This window comes from Gambusia affinis, linkage group LG01, assembly GCF_019740435.1.
Source record: "Gambusia affinis linkage group LG01, SWU_Gaff_1.0, whole genome shotgun sequence".
NCBI lineage: Eukaryota > Metazoa > Chordata > Actinopteri > Cyprinodontiformes > Poeciliidae > Gambusia > Gambusia affinis.
Window position 1 is genome coordinate 29,628,825 of NC_057868.1, and position 21,830 is coordinate 29,650,654.

General features: G+C 36.2%; 1 protein-coding gene across 2 annotated transcripts in view; it reads left to right on the top strand.

Moving 5' to 3' along the window:
• LOC122824863 (metabotropic glutamate receptor 7-like) overlaps positions 1 to 21,830 on the top strand; it is a 106,667-nt gene that overhangs the window by 76,486 nt on the left and 8,351 nt on the right. For both annotated transcript variants that reach the window (XM_044105739.1, XM_044105831.1), the window contains exons 7-8: positions 1,347 to 1,486; positions 11,083 to 12,018. In XM_044105739.1, coding sequence (XP_043961674.1) covers positions 1,347 to 1,486; positions 11,083 to 12,018 — 1,076 coding nt within the window. The remainder of the gene's footprint in view (positions 1 to 1,346; positions 1,487 to 11,082; positions 12,019 to 21,830) is intronic.

A 21,830-nucleotide genomic window follows, 5' to 3' on the forward strand; every position in this document is an offset into this window, starting at 1 on the left:
CAGACTGAAATTCAATGCTTTTAAACAGTAGAGTTTTGCTTTTATTTTACATCCATACCTAAAATATTTTAAAATACATACTAAAACATTAAAATTTTCTATATTTTCTAGGTTAAAATGTAAACACACAGTGCATACTAACTAACCTGCTAGTTTCATAAGCAACACAATATGTCTGATTTAAACACAACATCATGCAGTGTTGAATATGAATTTTACTTATGCATTTTTAATCCAACTAGTTAAAGTTTCAGTGTTTCTCCCGCTCATCTTTTATTGTAACCTTATTGCTTAGAATAGCACAGAGCAATGACTTGTGCTGAAGCTGTTATGAAATTGTGGTGTATTTATTTTTATTTCTACACTGGTGTTTAAAACAATTAGCTATAAGATTACAGTAAAGATTATAAAAAGAGAAAATCAATACATTTGTATCAAGGACATTTATACATCTGTAAGTTCGATATTAACCCCCCTTTTTCAATTTGTTTCTTATTATCAAAAACATTTTAATATTAGATGAAAGCAACTTCAGTAAAAAGAAATGCAGATTCCAAGTAACGATTTTATTTTTAAAGCACTGTAATGTCCAGTAAGTTTGAGTACTTACTGTACTACAGCAAAAATTTTACTTCACAAAGTGCTTTTTGAGACATTTATACTTTCAGCTATTCAGCAAAAATCCATATTATCACTAGACATACAAAAATGTAACCATTTTCAGAAAGCCACCCAGTCTTTGTGGTTTGCTTGACATTACATCAAACTCCAACCACAGGACTTTAGTGACAACACAAATATTTTATTTAAAAACATCCAAGATTTGTGAATAAAAAATCTCAAAAGTCATCACCTTCTTTGGAGCTGCAGACAAACATACACAGATTTCTGCTCAGTGGAAAACAACAAACCACTAGAGTAGCTTTAACATCTGATGGCCCACGATTTTTCATACCAAACAAATGTTGAATGAATCTCACAGCTGCAAGGGTTTTTCATGTAGAATAAGTGTATGCAAATCCAAGCTTAAATTTTTTATGCCACTGAAGTAAAGATGAATTTATTTTAAGGTCTTTTACAGATATAATAAAAGGTGCCAAACATGGGAAAGGGGCAGAATGTGCAGAGCTGGAAACATGCATTATTTAACCATGGATGTGACAACTTATTTTTCAGCAGTCGTGCAGCAGGAACAAACCTCCTTTGAGGTCACTTTGTAGTTTAAATCAAAAGGTTAAAGCATCTTATGTGCAGAGAGAAGAAATACTGCTTCCTCTGACCTCTGCATGTGATTTTCTTCTTCGTTTAGTTTATTTTGCTCCATTCCCTTTTCTTACCCTGCACAGGTAGTGCCGGCACATCTGTTGTGTTTAACAAGAATGGCGATGCTCCAGGACGCTATGACCTGTTCCAGTTCCAGGTGACCAACTCCTCCGGCTCAGAGTACAAGGTGGTGGGACAGTGGGCGGACACCCTTCAACTCAGGGTATGGTGATTCACCGAAGCAGAAGACTGACAAATAGTTTCTAATGTTTCTGCTTAATCAAGACACATAGGTTGCTCATGTAAAAAACTGAAGCATTCAGTGTGACAATATGCGTACACTATTTACATTTCCGACGTTATTTGTAGTCTTTGTGTGAGCAGAAAATGAGCAATCCAATAAGAGAGAAAGACATTCTCCAACCTATTTGAATAAATTTACCCAGCAGATAAATGTTTCGGGGATGTAATTTTAGCTGCTGTTGTTTTCTTGACATATGAACCCAGAAATATTAACAGAAATGTTTTGGTTCACGTGTTGTCTTGAAATGTGCCAAAGGCCAGGTCCTACAAAGGCCAGGCTTTAAAGAAAATGTTTCCACGCATAATTAAATTTTTTATGTTATCTTCAGCTTTTAAGAGAAAAAAAGGAAGAGGGGAAAGAAACACAATGTGAAACTTGGCCATTTCAAAATTAATGTGTGAAAAGGGATAAAAGGTTTTCCGCTGGTTACATTCAACATGTCACATAAAAGTTCTGATGCGTTTTGACCAAGAAAAGGAATCTTTCGCAAAGACTTCAGTAGGACCTTGATAACAGCCATTGACTCTAAAAAGTAGAAGTAAGGTAACAGTGAGAGGAGGGTTTCATTATACTTACACTGCATCTGTCAAAAACTGACTGCAAAAGAGTAAGGGAAAAGAAAGGGCCTATTTTCAAAGAAGATGCCAGTCCATGCGCTATACGTACAGTTCTTTTTAGGCAGGAAAGTTACTGAAGATGTTGATGTTGTTTGAAATTGAAACCTAAAATACTGCACACATCTTCTATGCTGTTTGTGCAGCTCATTAACTTCCTTCAGACTTTACAGCTCATAGTAGGGTTCTCTGATTGCATTCTGGCAGATGAAATTACACTACTAGGGTAAATTGTTTGGAAGCTCAGGAAAAAAAACAACATATTTTTATGTATATAAACTCAAAAAACCTTCAATGTATTGAAGATATTAAAATACAGAATACATTTATTTAACCGATAAACATACCATTGTATAGATTCATGTTTAGAGCTGGAAATAAGATGCTTTTTAAAATGGAAAGTTTGGAAATAAAACCCAAATGAGTTGCTGTTACAACAACAAAATCCAATTCCACTCATTCATTTTTGCATTGAATAGACAAGTAGGTTTCTTTCAGTTCAAATACAATTATTAAATTTGACAGTTTATCTTAATAGCCAACAAGAAATAAATTATATATATATTTTCTTCTTCTTCTTTCTTATTACATGTTTATGGGATGGTGGCCGGCAAATGTAAACCTCCAGAAAAAAAAAATACATCAGTGATGAACTCCGAAACATACTAACACAAAATAAGAAATGCAACAGAAAAAACATTGCAATCATAAAATGCTGCAATGACAGAAAATAGCAACAATCAACAAATCAAATGAAAATGCAAAATTCTGCAGTCACAGAGGAAAAAGCTGTAGTACGTGTCATTTTGTGGCTTTCGGACACCCTGTTCAGCTCATCAAACATTCTAATCTTAGATAACGAGAAAGTTAGATATATCAATTTTCCAAATGATAACTTTGTCAAGGAAAACAAGCAATCCAATCCACCTTGGCTGTATGTAAAAAGATTTGACAAGGCCACCCTGCAACAAGTTTTGTTTTCTGAGCTCTTTTTTTAATCGAATGTCTTAGCAAGGGGGGGGCAATAACTTCATCATAATTTGAAAAATGCAGTTTCATATATTTCATATATTTAATTTAAATTCTGTGAAAATTTATTTCATTACAAGACAAATCAGAAACATCCCGTTTCTTCAACATGACCAATCCTTGAGTTCAGAGTTCAGAGGTCAGGATAATCCTGTTTTTGCTCATGGAAAAGCTCAAATTATCTGTAGAAATGATGAAGCAAAACCCGAAAGAAAACTACCAGTTAAAGGTGTCAAAAAACCTTGTGTCTGGCCTCCATGGCAACAGAACTACTGGTCTCATTACTGTGTCCACATTGTGCGCGTTCAGAAGGTTTTCCCACACACCACCATTCATCGTCCAAATAACAAATGGCACCTTCATAGCCCCTGATAAATGACAGATGATAATCTATTTGGACAGCTCAGAAATAATACATTTGTCACACAGACACACATCACAGGCAGACTGCAGATGTGTGTGTGTCTGCGTGTGCGTGTGTGTGTGTAAGTGCTGCAAGTGCTGCCTGGCTGTAGGTCAGTAATTGTAATCACTGGCTACATATGGAGGAGGCATTCTGTTGCCTACCTGGACATATGTTTTATCCTACGGTGAATGCCCCTGTTGTGTCTGCTTCACCTGATAATATTTATTTTAAAGGCACTTTGAGTGCAACAACAGGTGGTGGAAATTAATTACACCATGCTGTGTGTTTGTGTGTCTTAAATCAAGTTCAATTAAAATGTCAGTGATGTGTAAAACATTTTTTTTTTATTTATTATATAACAAAATCCATGTTCAAATTCAGTCAGTGATATCTGACGATAGTAGAGCACCTCAACCTAGATATTCTTATTCACATGGAATTGTTTGACTTTTTATTTTGCATGTTTTTGTTTTTTTGTCTATATTAATAGGTTAGTCTGAATACTCTGGAGCTGTTCAGTCAATGATTTTGTGACACATTACAGAGCTAATTTTGAATTTTAATGAGCAAGTAATTAAAAATAAATGAATTCATCTTCATATTAACCACCATTAGTTCAATTTATACCTCTGCTCAAACCAAGCATTTTTGTTGTTCTTGGTGACATTGAAATTACAACCAAATTAGCAGCTGAAGCATGAGGGGGAAAGTCCTTGGACTTCCAAAACAACTACTTCAGTCAGTGTTAAAAGTTTGTTTGTTCTTTCATTAATTGTGGATAAATGTGTTAAATGCTTGGTCTAAAATTAACTCCTTAAAGATTTGATTCCACCCTCCTGATTTCATTTCAGTTTAGTTGTTTTACATAGCACTGATTCACAACAAATATCTCAAGGCACTTTACAAGAACAGATCCAGTTTATAAACAGAAATATATTGTAAATTCAGTCCAGTCAAATGAATCTTTTCAAAGTCAATCACATATATTCCAGCTCAGTTCTAATCATACTGCATGAGAATTTGTAAAAAAAAAAAAAAAAGTTAATTTATTTAAGAAAATCCAGCCGATTTCAAGGAGGGATTGACTTTGCAAATATCCCTCATATTTGGCACGCATGAGGGAAGAGTGGAAAGGAAAGACTCTCTTTTAATGGGAACAAACTTCTATAAAAAACTGATTCAGGGTGAGAAATCTTTTCTTTTTTTGTTAACAAAAAAAGTAAAGCGTTAAAGGCAGCAGTAGCTCCTCTAGTGGCTTCATCGTGCGGACAACACAGCTAAATATGCAGGGTCCTATCCAGGTCTAAAATCTATGGGATGAAAGAGGGAGCAAAAACTTTAACCTTATAGAAGAGATAGGATTGAACACAGGAAGATCAAACCAAGTATGTTATCTGCAGAAGGAAACGATTACGGTATTCAGCTGTTTGCCCCCAGGTCCAGATATAACTTATATGAAACAATGTAAGAGTCGGTGTTTCCATTGAGTAATGTGTGCTTTTTCAACTTAGAGGATACAGTATAAAAATAGGCCACAGAATATTTTTGAACCATGTTTCAACTTGGACCCACTTTGACAACCAGCGATTTAATTTTTCATTATTTACTAAGCTGCTCATGATACAGCAAATGACACCAAACCATTTATCCATCTCTGGCTCTGTCTCACTTGAGGCAGAGACTCAGTGATGGTCCAGAAGGAGCAATCCACCTGCTTCTGGTTGAAAAAAATGGCCTCAGTCTAGAAGAAATGAAATTAATCTCCAGAATTCTTTTGAACACTTAATAACAAAGATACACAGTGGTTTAGTGCATCAGTGCGAAAAGGTTTGTTTATTGGTACAGATAGTGGAAGGATTAAAATTATCATAGAAAACACAAAGAACTATTTTATAAAAAACACAACCAAAGAAAAATCCCAAGAAGCAGTTAGTGAAACTGTAATGCCACTTACAATCTTTGCCTCACTGTCTGAAAGTCTAAGAGCTCTGTTCATATTCTTTTCAGTTGTGTCACTACAATTATGAAGAAGCTGACCTTTTGTTTAGTAGAGGTCTGAAAAGGGAAAGAACTGATGTAAATATGAATTTATACTTAAATCTTTTCATTGTACTATCAGACCACTTCAAAGCATCGCCCTCCTGCACTTTAAATAATTTATGAAACGGTGATAGGCAGCAAGGATTTTGAGCCCTTCTTAAATTCTGACAACGTAAGTGTCAGGAAGTTGAGTAAATTATTTCAGGCAGATTTAAAACTCAGTCAAGCTTCTCCCTAGAATCCTACTTTTGACTATGCATTCCTTAAATAGTTTGAGAGTAGATTTTTTTTTATAGTTTGACAAAGTGTTACTTACTTAGTTCTTTCTGTCATTGTGCTGAAGGAATATGAATTGTTATTGTTCAAATTAGAATATAACAGAAATATCCTGTATATATATATGTTCCCTCAGCGAGGCAAGTCGAAGAATGTAATCTTATATTCTCTCTCACAGAAATTGTTTGTGCATATCCTTGAAGATTGAATTTAATTTTTATTTATTATTATTTTCATGATAAAATTTCAGATAACTATTTGATTAAAAACTGGAGTAAATTTTTCAAACACTGAAAAAAATGAACTTAGGGGGTTATCACATTAACAAAAGAATATCATGTACTTTTAACTAAATAATTTCATGTTTCAAACAAAATCGTGATACAATCACACGACACACCTGTTTTGCGCCTGGGAAAACATCGAAGCGGTTTTAGTTACACATTAAACTATGGCTATTTGTTTTTCTCTGCAGGGCACTATTGGCATTTAAAAACTGCACTTTAACAGTGCTGTTCCTTCTTTCAGCATTTAAGAACTGTAAAAAAAGTTTTTGACTTTTTTAAAAAAAATGCCTTTGAATTAACATACAGTAATTAAATCATGGAAAGGATTTTCACACGATTATATAGCTTTCTTTCAGCATGAAGCATGTTTGTTGAGCCAACTTAGTTTTCATGAGTTGGATCCACTTAATAAGCAGTGTGAAGGTATCACTGTAACATAAGTTGGTTTCTCCTGTGTTCTGTGGTGGTGCACACTGCACGTTTGGAGGCCTTAGTCCTCAACGCTGACATTGCTGGTTTGACTCCCGGTCCTGGCAACCTTTGCCATGTCCTCACCCTGTCTGCCTACTGTCTCAAAAAAATACGAGCCACTAGCGCAGCAAAAACTCTTCAGAGGGAAAAAAAAATGTTGGTTTCAACTAAATTGCCATTAATCTTAGTCAAGTCAATTATTTGGTCCAAAGCGTTGCAAATTAGTTGGGCTGGCTCTTTTAAATGACATTGGGTCCAACTATAGTAAATGAGTTGAATCAACCTTAATAAATTAAATTGAGCCAACACATTTGCTTTAAATTGGAATAACCATAATAAATTAAGTTGAGCCAACACTTAATAGAATAACCGTAATAAAATAAGTTGAGCCAACTCATTTTATTTAAATTAGAATAATCATAATATGATAAATTCAGCCAACACTTTGATTTAGAATCAACCATAGAATAACCATAATAACATAAGTTGAGCCAACACAATTGCTTTACATTGGAATAACCTTAATAAATTAAGTTGACCTAACACATTTGCTTTAAATAGGAGTAATAGAATTATATGGTGCTGAAATAAAGCAAAGTAATCAGGTGGAAATCCTTTCCATGATTTTTTTATGTTCATCCAAAGAGTTATTTTTTCAGTGAACCAAAGATAAGGATGCCTTGTTAATTCTAGTCATTTAGTTTTTGTAATTATAATTCCGCTGAAATGCATCTTTGAGGACCAAACATTTGCTATTTTCAATTATCCAAGTAATGTGAAAGGAATATTAAGCTAACCCAGAACTCAAGGGAAGACATCTTTTTTTTTTTTTTTTTTTTTGCTAAAGCTACATACAAGAGGTTTGTTTTCTTGTGTTGTTGTGCAGTTAAATTTAAGCCATAGAAATGCCTCCTTTGTATGTGTTGTATAATCCAATTACTGAGCATCAGTTAAGTAGGTGGTCAATCAGTGAGCTCCAGGAAACCAATATTGCATTCACATCTCAATAATATTCATGTCTGTGGCTCTCAAACTTTTTAAAGTAAAAAAAGAATACATCCATCACACTATGGACAAAACACTGTAGCATGCTCAATTTGATATTAACCTGAGCTGCCATGAGTTTTCTGGACATGACTACAAATTTTGCAACATGAACATGACTACTTTCACAAAAAGACATGTATATCTCACATATGTCCCAGTTCTACACACTCACCAGAACTTAAATATTACAGCAATAAAAACAGTATTTAATGTCATTCTGCACAATGTAGACACTTCCCTCACCTTAACATACCGGATACTTTGAACTCAAAGCAAAGCTGATAGTATGACCTACTTTCTGGTTCAATCAACTAATAATTATCTGTCAAAACTGATGGGCACTCATAGAACATTGAAATTACGTTCCCAGATAGTCGGGTTTAAAAAATGAAAATAGAAATGTGAGCAGGACACTGATATCACAGCAAAGGTAATGTAACATGGCCTAAAAAACAGCAAATGGTTGTAAATTTAACATTACTGATGTGTGCTATTGGAAGTGTTGCAAAAGGAAACACGTCATACAAGTGAGTGACTTATCACATGAAGGTCAAAGATTGACAGAAAAATAAATAATTAAAACACAATACATTCTTATAACTAATTGAAGCTTTTTCTTTCATTCATTAAAAATATCCTCCACATAAAACTTTCTCAACAGGAGGGATTAATGGGGTGACCTAGTCTGAGATGGTTTATTATTTCTCTGAGCAGAATGACTGTCCAAACCTCATAGTAGAAAAGGTTTTGCATTTTGCAAAGAAATTACATTTTGTTTTCCAAATATTTAAACAGATCATTTTAGCAGAACTCATAAGATATAAGTGTGACCTCAATTTAATTTAATTAGCATTAAATACTTACATCAGATTAAAGTTTAAACTATAGGAAGGTACTATAAAGTTTTAGTCAAACAAGACACTGAAATCAGAAGTACAGTAGCCTTCTAATTTCCTAGAGTTGGTCTCAAAGCTCTAACAATAATCAATATCATCAGAATCATTACTGTCAGGCATATCACAGTCCTCTTTAGAAGCTGTCATCATAACAACAGCACTTGTAATTTGTTGTATGTATAAAATTCTTATCTATGATGTTTAAAGTACAGTGTAAAATATGTAAACTCGAGCAGTTATTACAATCCCTACTACTAAATAAATACAAATCTACAGCATGTGTGTACATTGTCCTATGTGTTTCAAGAATGTACTACTCAAGACTCTCCCATGGCCACCAGTTTGGCAAATGTAGATAAAAAATTTTAGCAATCAATGCTATACATTTAGTGTTGATTTCTGAACTGGAACTCTATTTATGAATTGTGGAAATTTTATATTACGGCATTAATAGATTATTCAAATAAGTGTTGAATTTTATAGGCATGCACCTTCTCCTCTTCTGACAGTACTACATCCGTAATAAATACACATAGTGTATTTATTACATCAATCGGTTGGTTTTAGTTTATTTGTTCACTTATGCTTGTGGACATTTGTGGTTCATATTTTCAAAAAAGCATTCATTCATTCAGAATGCTCTCATTTAGTGTGACTATGTTGCCAGTATCGACCTCCAATGTCTGAGATAAATCAAATGCAGCGCAAGAACAATCTTGGTGGATAAAAACAGTCACAATACCACTATATCAGCAGGATTTTTAAAACTGCAGTGCAATCCAACTTGGACTTTTGCTGTGTGTGTTAGGTAATAAAACAAAAAGGAGTTGTAAAAACCTAGAAAAAAAGGCAGTGTAAAGTTGAAATTTCAAGAAGCAAAATGTGAGATTTATCACTCACTATGACTGAAAGAGAAAATAGAGAATAGATCAATGATTTTTATCTCATTCAAATTTTCACATAAATTTATTTTGTGAACATGTGGTGACAGTGTTGGAATAATGTCAAAAAGTTGTATAAATACACTGTTGTCTTAATATGAGTTTGGCTGAAGTCAACAGCACTTGTTCCTTATTCGCAATCATCAGCTTTTGTTTAAGTGGAGAGAGTTTTTTATGTTAATTAACTCCACTTCTCTTTCAAGACATTTCTGTAGAAGCAAAGATCAATGTGCTACAATGACTCATTGTTTGTGCTAGTGCTCGCTTTTAGCTTCACAGCATATATGATTTCTTCTTATTTATCTAGCTAATAACTGACACCAGAATTTATTGTGAGTACCTCTAAAGCAGCTGTGTCAAACTACAGTCCTCAAGGGCAGCTGTCCCGCAACTTTTAGATGTGCCTCTGCTTTACCACACCGGAATAGAATAATTAGGTCATTAGCAAGGCTCTGGAGAACTGATCTACACAAGAAGGAGGTAATTAAGCCATTTAATTCCAGTGTTTTGTACCTGTGGCATATCTAAAAACTGCAGGACACCGGCCCTTGAGGACTGGAGTTTGACACCTGTGCTCTAAAGGCAGCCTAAGTACCACTGGTGTAATTTTGTACCACAGTATTGAAAATTATGGTTGTACCGATCATGAGGGGATCTGGAGTATTTGTGACACTTTCAGTTAAAAATGTTGAATCAATCATGTTTCACAAAACCCATGTTGGTGTCAAATATAAGCAGGTCCCAATATGTTGGAGATCAAGCAATTTATTTTAGTATCATATCTCTTACTGTTGATGTTAGATTTTTGCTTAATTCTGTTGATGTTTTGATTTTCTGTGAAGCTGAGTTTGAGAAGCTTTTATCCTCCTGGTGCTTTTAAAGCCAAAGTTCAGAGCACTTTCAAAATAAATCAAAAGATCTGCTCAGAGTGGTATAAATTTTTTAATGCCTTTGCAAAATATGTAAATCCACCTCTATTGCTTTTTAGTTTGACTTGTGTGTTCCAACTACTGATCTTAAATCATAAAACACCTCAAGGCCTTTGTGTTTATGACATTGTAACAGTGTTTGCTGCTAACGTAACCTGCACTTTTTCGTTTCACGACAAGATTCTGAATAGAAATGGGGTATAGTTGAACGGTTGCATTTTACAAAACCAAATCCCATTCTCCTTCCTCCTCATCACGTATTTCATACCTCACCGGGTCTTGTATTAAAGCCTAATGTCTTTTGCATTTCACATTTATTTTTACTTCGCTGAACAAAGGTATTCTCTGTTGCTATGGTGATTTCAATTACTTTCAAGTATTAGAAAAGGCAATCCCCTGAATAAATTAGCAGGAGAGATCTTGTACTGTATTAATCCTTTCTTTTGGCAGTGGGAGGTTAATGTGTTGTGTTTGAGCGGCACATCAATGCCATGTGTTCTGAAAGTTTTAGATACCTTTTTCAATCTTTTGCATATCTCACAGTCACTAACTCCTCATCCTGTGTCACATCTCTCCCAGCTGGAGGAGCTTCAGTGGCCAGATGGGGAGCAGGAGGTGCCCAACTCCGTGTGCAGTCTGCCTTGCAAAACCGGGGAGAGGAAGAAGAAAGTGAAGGGCATGCCATGCTGCTGGATCTGTGAGCTATGTGATGGCTACCAGTACCAGTATGACGAGACCTCCTGCAGATTATGCGCGTACTACATGAGACCCAATTCCAACAGAACAGCGTGCCAGCCCATCCCCATCATAAAGCTGGAGTGGCACTCTCCTTGGGCAATAATCCCCGTCTTTCTGGCCATGCTTGGAATCATCGCCACCATCTTTGTGATGGCGACATTCGTGCGCTACAATGACACCCCCATAGTGCGGGCATCTGGTAGAGAACTGAGCTACGTGCTGCTAACTGGCATCTTCCTCTGTTACATCATCACCTTCCTCATGATCGCCAAGCCTGATGTAGCTGTGTGCGCCTTCAGGAGGATCTTCCTGGGCCTTGGCATGTGCATCAGCTACGCGGCCCTCCTCACCAAGACCAACCGGATCTATCGGATCTTTGAACAGGGCAAGCAGACAGTCACAGCCCCTCGCTTCATCAGCCCAACCTCACAGATCGCCATCACCTCCAGCCTCATCTCTGTGCAGCTTCTAGGGGTACTGGTGTGGTTTGCCGTTGATCCGCCGAACACAATTGTTGACTACGACGAGCAAAAGACGATAAACCCCATGCTGGCTCGAGGAGTCCTTAAGTGTGACATCACAGACCTGCAAATAATCTGCTCTTTAGGCTACAGCATCTTGTTGATGGTCACCTGCACCATCTACGCTATCAAGACCAGAGATGTACCAGAAGACTTCAATGAAGCCAAACCCATCGGCTTCACCATGTACACTACTTGCATAGTATGGTTGGCTTTCATCCCAATTTTCTTTGGCACAGCCCAGTCAGCAGAGAAGGTGAGTCATTTCTTTCTGTTGTGCTTTCTCACTCTGTTACCACCCGTCCCTTTGTATTTGCTCCCTTCTTTCTTTCACAATTTGTCTTTTGATTTCTGATGGGACTCGTTATGTTGTGCCCACACATATGAGCATGCACAAGATGAAATGACCTGAAAACACATAAATACACGTTTACAGTTGCCTCGGAGAAACGTTGATACTGTTTCAACCTGTTCACATCTTGTTGCAGAGCAGTCGAAGCTTAAAAAAATCTCCACTCTGGCACACATACATGTATGCACAAAAGTGTTTCTACTGCTAAAAAAATATGATTTAAAATGAGATATTATATGAAATGAGACTAAGGTTGTGGCAAATACGGCAAAAAATTTGAGACACACCCGCGTGACCCGTAGCAACTATGGAGGAACAACGTCAATAGCTCGGACTAAAGAATCTGTTAATGTGATAAATTGTAATATTCACTCAACAAATCTGAGCTGTATTGTAAAGAAAGCCTAAAAAATATTAGAATTCCCATTAATGATAATTTTTTTTATTGATCTAGTGACTGATGTTTTGATGTTCGAGCTTGAATTTTGTGAAAGAAGTACGACCAAAAAGTTGTGTTTTTAGATGTTCAAATTGACATACCCCAAAAATGTGATCACTGTAGTTGGTTTTACTAAGTATTAGCTCACAGTGACTGGATACAAATCCAATAAACACATCACATTTTATTTACAAAGAAATTTGACAAAACATGCATATACAACATGTGCATTTCTTCGTTTTACACAATTGTCATGTGACAAAGTGTGAAAAAGGCTCAGTCATATAGATCCTTTGTAGGTCAATGTACAGTCTACATGGATGATGACTTCTCTGACCGGTGCAGCAACCCACACTTGATTCTCGACTGTGCGAAGGAGGTCTGTGAATGTGGTAGAGGAGAGAATGTCAAGCACCAAATTCTTGAAGCGCCTGAGGTGCCATTAGCCTAGTGCATAGGCTCAGCATATACTATTATTGCTTTCATCTGGAGAGGCAGACAGGCAAATGGAGGTGGAAGAGGAGGATGATGAGGACCTGGAGGAGAAGGAAAATGTGGAGAATGGGGGTGGAGTTGGGAGGGTGAACACAGTCCATCTTTTGACAACTGCACTCAACAAAGCATTTGACATAGTGTGCTGCTGGAGTTGATTGAGAGGATGACATTCTGACCTTCTGTGTTAGTCACTGCTTATCTGGGCTGTGGCTGAGCAGCATACAGATGCATTCATCTGCTTTGACTCGTGTGCCGCTTGGCGAAACCCATAGTTACATGACGGAGCCAAAGGAAAGTTTTCCACCGACAGAATTTCAATGCAGACAGGAATGTGTTACTCCTAACCTTTTGAGAGACACACCGCTCAATATCCTTCCTGCTAAGCTCCCACATGAGATAGATCAGAAACTGATTTTCCTCATCTCAATTTGCGGCTGATTTCATAGATGAATTACACCCTCAGCAGCGATTAGGAGTTCATTATGTTACTCACGGCAACTAGTGAAGCAGTAATGTGTTTATCTTTCCCCTTTATGCAGTTAACTCTTTCTTCACACGCTGATCTGGATCACAGCACTGTATCTCTGAGTGCTATGTCTTCAGTGAGTGCCATTCTCGGCCACTGATAGGGAGAAGTGCCTTTGAACATGTTAACAGCCAAACACACTGAGGTTTTAAGGGATTTTGTATGTTCTCGTTTCAGTCTATATGTGCTAAAGCTTTCAATGTGCATTTTTTTTTTACATGCCTTTTGTTTAGAAAGTATTCTCTGCTTCATAAGTTATCAAATTATCCCTCTTCTTAATTGTGAGAGTAAAGAATTAGTGTAATTAGAAGATAGATTAGACTGATGCTGTGTGCATTTGTTAGTGTGGAAACCTGCACAAATTAATGTTGTGCATTTGACGGTGGCCTTGCTCTGTAAGTGTCTTGCCTATGTTGTGTTTTTATGTGCAGACGTGAATCAACACCCACTCAGACATCACTAATCTCACTCACACCAGGCTGTCTAATATCAAATGATTTATAAAACCCAAAACGCACCATGCCAGCGGCCTCTGACAGCCCCTACTTTTCAAACACTCCTAATTGCCCAAGCACTATGTTGTAACCAAAGATCCAACCAACCTGAGGGGTAAATTCACAAAGTATCGCAGTGATCTCCATTTTGAATGTTTTGTACATGATGCAAATGGTTAACTTCAGCACTGAAGTCACAAAACAGATTACACCAAATAAACAAATGAGCAAATGTGCCTACCCATTCCAGTAAATGGGAGAAAATTGGACCTTATTTGGACTTATTGAATTTTATTTTTCAGGACCAAACAAAGTAGACATAAAATTTATTCAAAAGAAAAAGAGAACTATTTTCCTTTTTTTTTTTATCAGTGCAGGTTCTAATTCTCAAAACTGTCAGAAAAACATCTGACTTGAGCAATAATGTCAGAATGGTGTTTATAAATCAATGTGCTTCAGAATGCATGTCAGTTGAAGGATGTATCCGTTTAATGATTCATTCAAAGAAAAAAATGATAACTGTTTAATTTTTATATGTTTTTTTTTTTCCATCCAATCTGTGTAACAGCAGTTCTTGTCTTGAGAATACTAAAATACTTTTTCTGTCTTAAACATACGTTTTTTCTATATATAAGTATAGGCAGATTTTGTTGGACGCAGGTTTGTAAACATTTAACACCACCAAATGTATTTATAAATTTTCCTCTGTACATATTATACTGATGTCCATATTTAACACACTTTTACCCTCACTTTGATTACCTCATTAGCTTTAAACAAAGATAAATATTTTTGAAACGCTTACAGTAGAACACAGGTTAATGGGTGTACATAAAAATCAAAGTTTGGCGCATCTCTCAGTTCTGAAGTTACAGTTTGGCATGTCTTTATACAAGATTATTGGTTATTAAGGTAGGTGTTTGAATCTTGACACTCTGTCTATGTTTGAAAACTCTTACTGCAAAGACAGAAACTGTTTCTTGAGTTTCCCTGTTATCACAGATCAAGCTGAAAAAGACATCTAAGACTGACTGACAACACTAGATTAAAGCAGCATTATAGAAGCCTCTAGCACATTTAAACCTTTTGGGTTCCCTCTTGAAAACAGAAATGGTAACTGACAGACAAATAAATTAATTTGGACACACTGTCAGAATACTGCAAGTTTTGCATGCATCCCTTCTCCACCGCACCTGAATGAAAAGGATGTTACCCCCTCGGCATATCAGCAAGCTTTGAAAAATCTGAGTCATTATTTATTTGATTCAGGTTTGATGAAGCAGGGATGCATCCAAAAGTTGCACAACAGTGCCTTTCAAGCCTGGAGTTACAGACCCCAGGACTAAACATTGGCTGGCTAACCAGGCTGACATTGGTATCTACTAGGATTCTGATGGTCATTGAACTTATTGGTCCAATTTTACTTTTTCTTAAATGAGTTTAAACATCCTTTTTTCATCTCCAGTTTCAAACCTACAACCTTTATTCTGACCAAACCTGATCTGAATGGTTGTAGATTTCACCTTTTTAAAACACAAAATCTTATTATTTGCATGCATTTTGGCATTAGAGTCCTTATAACTTGCCAACCTTAAAACCTTGAGATATGGACTAGTAAGAACTGGACTATACAATTGAACACTAATATATTTTGTATAACACTGTTGTTTCTGAAAGCTTTACTTCTTTGTGGAAGCAAAGCTCATGTTTACTTGATCTTTCTCAAAATTAGGACATAAATTAAAAATACAATTAGTCTAATTATGATGACTGGAAATTGATTCACAATGACCCATATCTGAAACTCAATCCAATGAAAGACAGAGTTCAACCCCTGCCTCTAGAAGACCTAAAGAGTTTTACTTATGGATAGTTTGCCTTCAGCCTTTTTGGAACAACTTATCCTCAATCAGTTGCTCTGTGTTTTCAACTGTGAGAGCCACTGCATTCTTTTTTTTTTTTTCTGAAAAGAAATTAGTCTTTTGTTGTACTTTTCTGACACCCTTTAAATCAAACTTCTCAAAATAAGCATAAATATATTCATTCAAGCCTTATAGCTACTGTGTCAAAACAGAATTTAGAAGAGCCGGGTGGTATAATAACATTCTTCCCTGAAGCACAGAGCCACTCAAATACAAACACCTCCGACAACTCTATTCTATATTTGCATCAAAGTTAATTTGTCATGAACACTTTAATACTTCCATAAAACCATCTGTATTTCTTCAGCTATGAAGGGCTCACAAAGACAAAATGTGCATATGAAGATTATTAGAAAGTACAAACTATTCTGAAGAAAGTATATATATATATATATATATATATATATATATATATATATATATATATATACTTTTCTTTTACTTTCATGCAATGAGATGAGAGGTGCATCATCTAAATCCCCATTCTCTCTGCAAACGACTGCACTTAAGAGCAGGACTTGACAGTTCCTTCAGAGCTTTGCAGTCTTTCTGTGTAAAATTTCCCTGTCATTTGATTTATGCATGAAACCCAGGGCTAACTGCGAGTAGAAAAGCCAAAAGCTGGTTTAGAGTAATGGAGAGAGAGAAAGGTTGTAGGTTTGATTTTAACCTGAGTCCTTATTTATTTATTTAGGACAGGGAAGTGTGACATTGGGTTTTACAGCTGCGAACTCAAATTGTGATGACCACCACAATTTTGTTGCAGCTTTTAGTGTCAAGCTGAAAAGTGGAATGGACAGCAACATTTTATTGGTAGACTTTTTAAGAATACAAAAAAAAAAAATGCTTGATGCAAAAGTCAGCGGGTACACAAACATTCAGGGGAATCAGTAGGATTTGTTATGTGATACAATTTGTATACAACCATGCAATGTTGCTGTCTTGCAAAGCGAATGGTAATTTATGTGCTGCATCAGTAAAACTCCCTCCTTCAGAAAGTCAAATTCAAGATCTAAAGTGTTATTTAATTAAACGGTAGCTGCTGTAGTCTCTTTGAGGTAAATTTCAACATGAGAAGGTATTTAGTCATTACCCACACAGTGAGGCTGTGCTGCCTTCCCACGCTGCATGAAACTGATAACACTTGATCAAACTGATTGATTATCAGGGTTGTTGGTTTGGATGTAATCCTCAGCTTTGCAATCTTGCACTATTCTCATTTCAATAGAATGTCAGCTTTTGGAGGACTTTTGCTTCCACAGAGATGGATAGCTTCCTCCTCTGCTGCACCAGTACAAAATCTGTTTTAGAAAGGATTTCGTTTTCTCCAAAGCATTTTATTTTAATCTGCATTCCTTTATTAAACGTCCTTGAACTTGACATCCAAGGATTTGATTGACTATTACTGATTATCCGTTTCCTGCCATCTACAATTTTGTCTGATTTAAGTTTTCTTTCCAATAACCTTTTTGCAAAATATACGAATTATTCTGTTTAAACTGGTAATATAATTAAACAATAAAAGTAAACTAATTAAAATCACAAATGTACTACCATTTGATTATTAGCACATGTCTTTAAATTGTATCTAATAAATAATACACTTCAAATAAACCACTTTAAAGACCTTGCTGTCTTCCTCTTGATACAGTCACATTTTGAAAAAGTAGTAGGTTTAATCTTTCAGGCATTTAATGGGCAGAAAAATAAGTCTGATGTTTTTTCAGTAGTAGTTGAGTTGTAGTTGAGCTCCCAATCAATGTAAATTGACAGGATAACGATCACAGACTATTTTCTGATATTGACATCAGTATACTCAAAACTGTTACAGTTCTTAAAAGTTTACAATGTAAAATATGATGACTCATGATGATCAAATAATTTAGTGCCAGGCGTTCACTGCTCATTGGCTGGTTCCAGGACAACAATGCTCACATAAAAATACCTCTGGTTCTGTGAACTTTAGCATTGTTTGATCGACATCATCAATATCTGGTAAGTACTCTCTGACGTTGGCCTGAGAAAAATACCCAAACACGTAGTGCAGCCAGGTAACCTGCTTCCTCTAACGTAAGCAGCAAACAGCGGGTGCCTTCTCAACAGAGGGCGTGCCAAATCCTCACAGGCTGCTGCTGCCAGTCTGTTCCAGCCAACTGTATTTATAAAGCAGTTTAACAACCACAGTGGACTAAAGTTCTGTTCAGAAAATTAAAAACAAAATAAAATAGTAAAATACAAGAAGAAACTTAAAGATGTAAAAGAGCTATGCAATTAGAACAATTAGGAAACATTATAACAAAAATAAAGAAGAGTAGTATATTCAGCATCTCCCTGGGGGTGAGGGTGTAAGTGGTACCACAAAACATAAAAGCATCACCTCTGTCCTTTTCTCGTTAAAATGTAAAAAGTTTATAGCCCTAGTTTATAGCTGTAAAAAAGCAATACAAAACTCATTCAGTGTGTAACTGATGTCCCTCTTGAAATGCTGCCCCGGGCAACTTTTGTCCATATCAAAAACCACTACTGGAAGCATGGACATAAACCTCAGAGCAAGCAAACCGTTTTCTTTTAACATGACTGTCTAATATGTAAAAAGCAACAAAATAAATGAAATAAATAAAAAATTAAAGAGGATTAAGTGAACTCTATGTCATTGATATTTACACTGCCTTTCCTTTTTATTAGGTAGTTACTCTGAATTGAAAGGCTTGTGATACTTAAATTTTGAGTAGTTTCAAGATTTTATAAGTCTGGCCCCTTTTGCACTAGTTATTAACTTCAGCCTCTGGGTCCATTCTATCTAAATTACACCAATGAAGACTCAAAGAGCGTTGTCTAATGGGAGGAAGACATTCACTGCTTGTTGTATAACCTTTAATCAGGACCTCTCTTGAAAAATCGTTAACTATCCCTCTCAGGTGACCTGCTCAGTTTGTTTTGACTTTTACTGACCTACACCAACAAGTGTTCAGGGAGTTAATATGTCACAATCCCTTAAAGCACTGCTCCTAAAAGACAGCAATGGGGGTTCAAACCCAGGAGAGCCCATTCACACAAAAAGCATTGTCTGCAATATGTGACGGGGCTTTGCAGCACAAAAGCCACCAAGAGTTATTCATGACATGAGCTGGTTTTTAAAAAGTAGGCCACCCAAAACAACCAGAGACATCCAGGTAGCTGAGTGGAGACTGCAAATCCCCTGGATTCATTATTTAAGCATGCTCTGACGGGCCAGAGAGCATCCTAATTGTCACTTACTGAATCAAGTCGTTATCACTGTGTGCATTTATAGTACTAAACCATACTCAACTAAATTGCCTTTGCAGTGCGTGGGTCCCGAGTGGATCTAATTATGAGAAACACCCTCATCAGCTTTTTGCAGAGATGGAAGCCGCACGCTTTGTTCCGACTCAATGTTGGCATTTGATTTGTCAATGAGATGTAAAATTTAAAAGCAGGCGTTTGATTCCTGATGAGGACTTTAATAAATCATTACGGCGTCTATAAATAGAGTGTTGCCGAGGAGTCATGAAAATGACTTCATGTAATTATTTATGTTAAAGCAAAAGGAATTAATTATGAATGTTCTGTGACAAGCTAAACATTGGAGTGGTAGCTGAGAGGAGGCTATGAATTTGGGTCAAGCTCAGAAGGAGCGCTAAAAAAAAAAAAAAAAATCCTGTCTCTGTGATTAGAGACGGTGAGAAAAAAGGATTTGTGCTGGTATGTTTACATGTCGGGGAGTGTGTGCGTCTGTGCTCATGTGTAGCAGTATTAACAAGGGTGAAAGTCCATATGCTCACATTTTAATTTATTTTTTATTTTGCTGCTGTTTAGACATTTTAGCTTGAGTAATGGGAGAAAGCACGCTCTTATTGTTCACACTGTTCGGATTTAGTTCGATCACAAACTGAGATCTCTTAGGGTCAGCAGTGCAGGTTCTAAGATATCTGCTTTTTTTTTTTAACATGGTTACCTGCTCCCAAGCAGAAAAAACAAAAACAAGACGATTCTCTGCTTGATAGCTTGTGTATACCCTAAAATTTGACCATAAGTAAAACCAATTTAATGCTAAGATATTGCATCCTTTCAGCATAAGAGCAACAGATCAGAGTGCACTGTGATATTTATACAGTTATAAATGCATGGTATACCAGGCAGATCACTGCCTCTGAAATTGTTACACAGCCAAGCGGGGAGGCTGCGAAAGGAAACGCGAGAAATTTATTGCACTGGCATGTTGATGTTAGGCATCTGATGAGATTTCTTTTTTTTTTTTTTTTTTTTTTTTAGATTAAAAGACAAAAGCATGCCTCACATGTAAATGAGACTAGTGTGATCAAAAAATTATCATTAACAATATGTACCAAAATAGATTGTATGCAAATGGTGACATTTCCCCCCCTCTCTTGCTGATTCAATGAGCATGTTGCCTCTGCAAATTCGCGGTGGTGGATAATGTGTTTACAATTGTACGCTCATCCCATTTTCGTTGACTGACAGAGAGGCGGTGTATAAGTGATATCTGCTGCTTTCAAGTGCAGTAGATTAGTGAGGAAGCTCTTGAAACAATAATGCCCTCTTCGTCATGCTACTCCTCCTCCTCTAGGACACTTAAAAGTAAGGAGGGGGATCTCGCATGTCTGCCGATGCAAGGTCTCTACAAGCTCTCTGCAGAATCGACACATTTTAATGAAGTTGAAGTTTAAAATCCGAGATATGGGGCTGCTATGGGTTATGCAATCCCACAACTTCAACTTACCATTGTAAAAACTATCATGTGAGTCCCTTAAAAGAAGGGCTCACATGAGCATCCCATATCACATAACTGGAAACCTTATAAATAATCTGTTTTTGATTAACTGTGGAGTGTTTTTCTTTTTTTTTTTTTCAGGATGCTGCAGTCGGTATTTTGAAAGCAGCAGAAGAAAACAAATGTTGACCTGCTGCGTACTGCAGAATCAGCTTCCCTTGGTCCGATTTAGCCTTTTATTGTGCAGCACAAGAATATTCATTAAAAGGGAGCCAGGAGCAAACACTGCTGGCTGAGGAGTCACTGTTGCAAAATAGAACACGGGAAAAGGAAAAGAGTATGCATCCTGTCAGGAAAGGATCTTTATCTCACAGTGTGGTCCATCAATCAAGTCAAAAGGATACAGAATGATTCGACAGAGGTCATGTAAGGGCATTTTTCATACAGTCATGGCAGTGCTACTGCTATTGGCTTTTAAAGCCCTCTGTCTTCTCAGTCGTGAGTGAATAGCTGCAGGTCAGGCTTTAATAAAGGCTTCTGCATCTCTACTGAATGCATCACTGCTCCCGTGTGACACACAAATAATAACCATGACAGAGTATGAAAAAACAGAACTTTATTACAAGTATAACACTCCTTATATCAAAAATGGTCCCTTATTTGCAGGTGGATATCAATGAATAAGAATATCAAATTTAATTTATAAGAGGAATCCAATTCAAAATTAAAAGTAATTATAGATTCATTGCATTCAGATCAATACATTTCAAGTGTTCATTTTTTAGATCCTTATGACTTTCAATCCACAGTTCATTTCATCAGAAAATTATATCAATATAATGCTTCGTGGAAGAAAAGAAAAATAAAAAAAAAGAAATAAAAGAAATGAAGAAAAAAAGATAAAGATGCCCACGTGTTGTATAAAAAGGTGTAATGAATCTATAAAATATATAATTTAAACTATTTCAACTGAGTCACTGAAATAAATTCTAATATATTTATATTCATAAAAAAATAGCTTCTACAGTTGAGAAAGAAACAAACCAATAAGATTCTTCTTTGCTGCAACCCTGTTCCTCTTCAATGT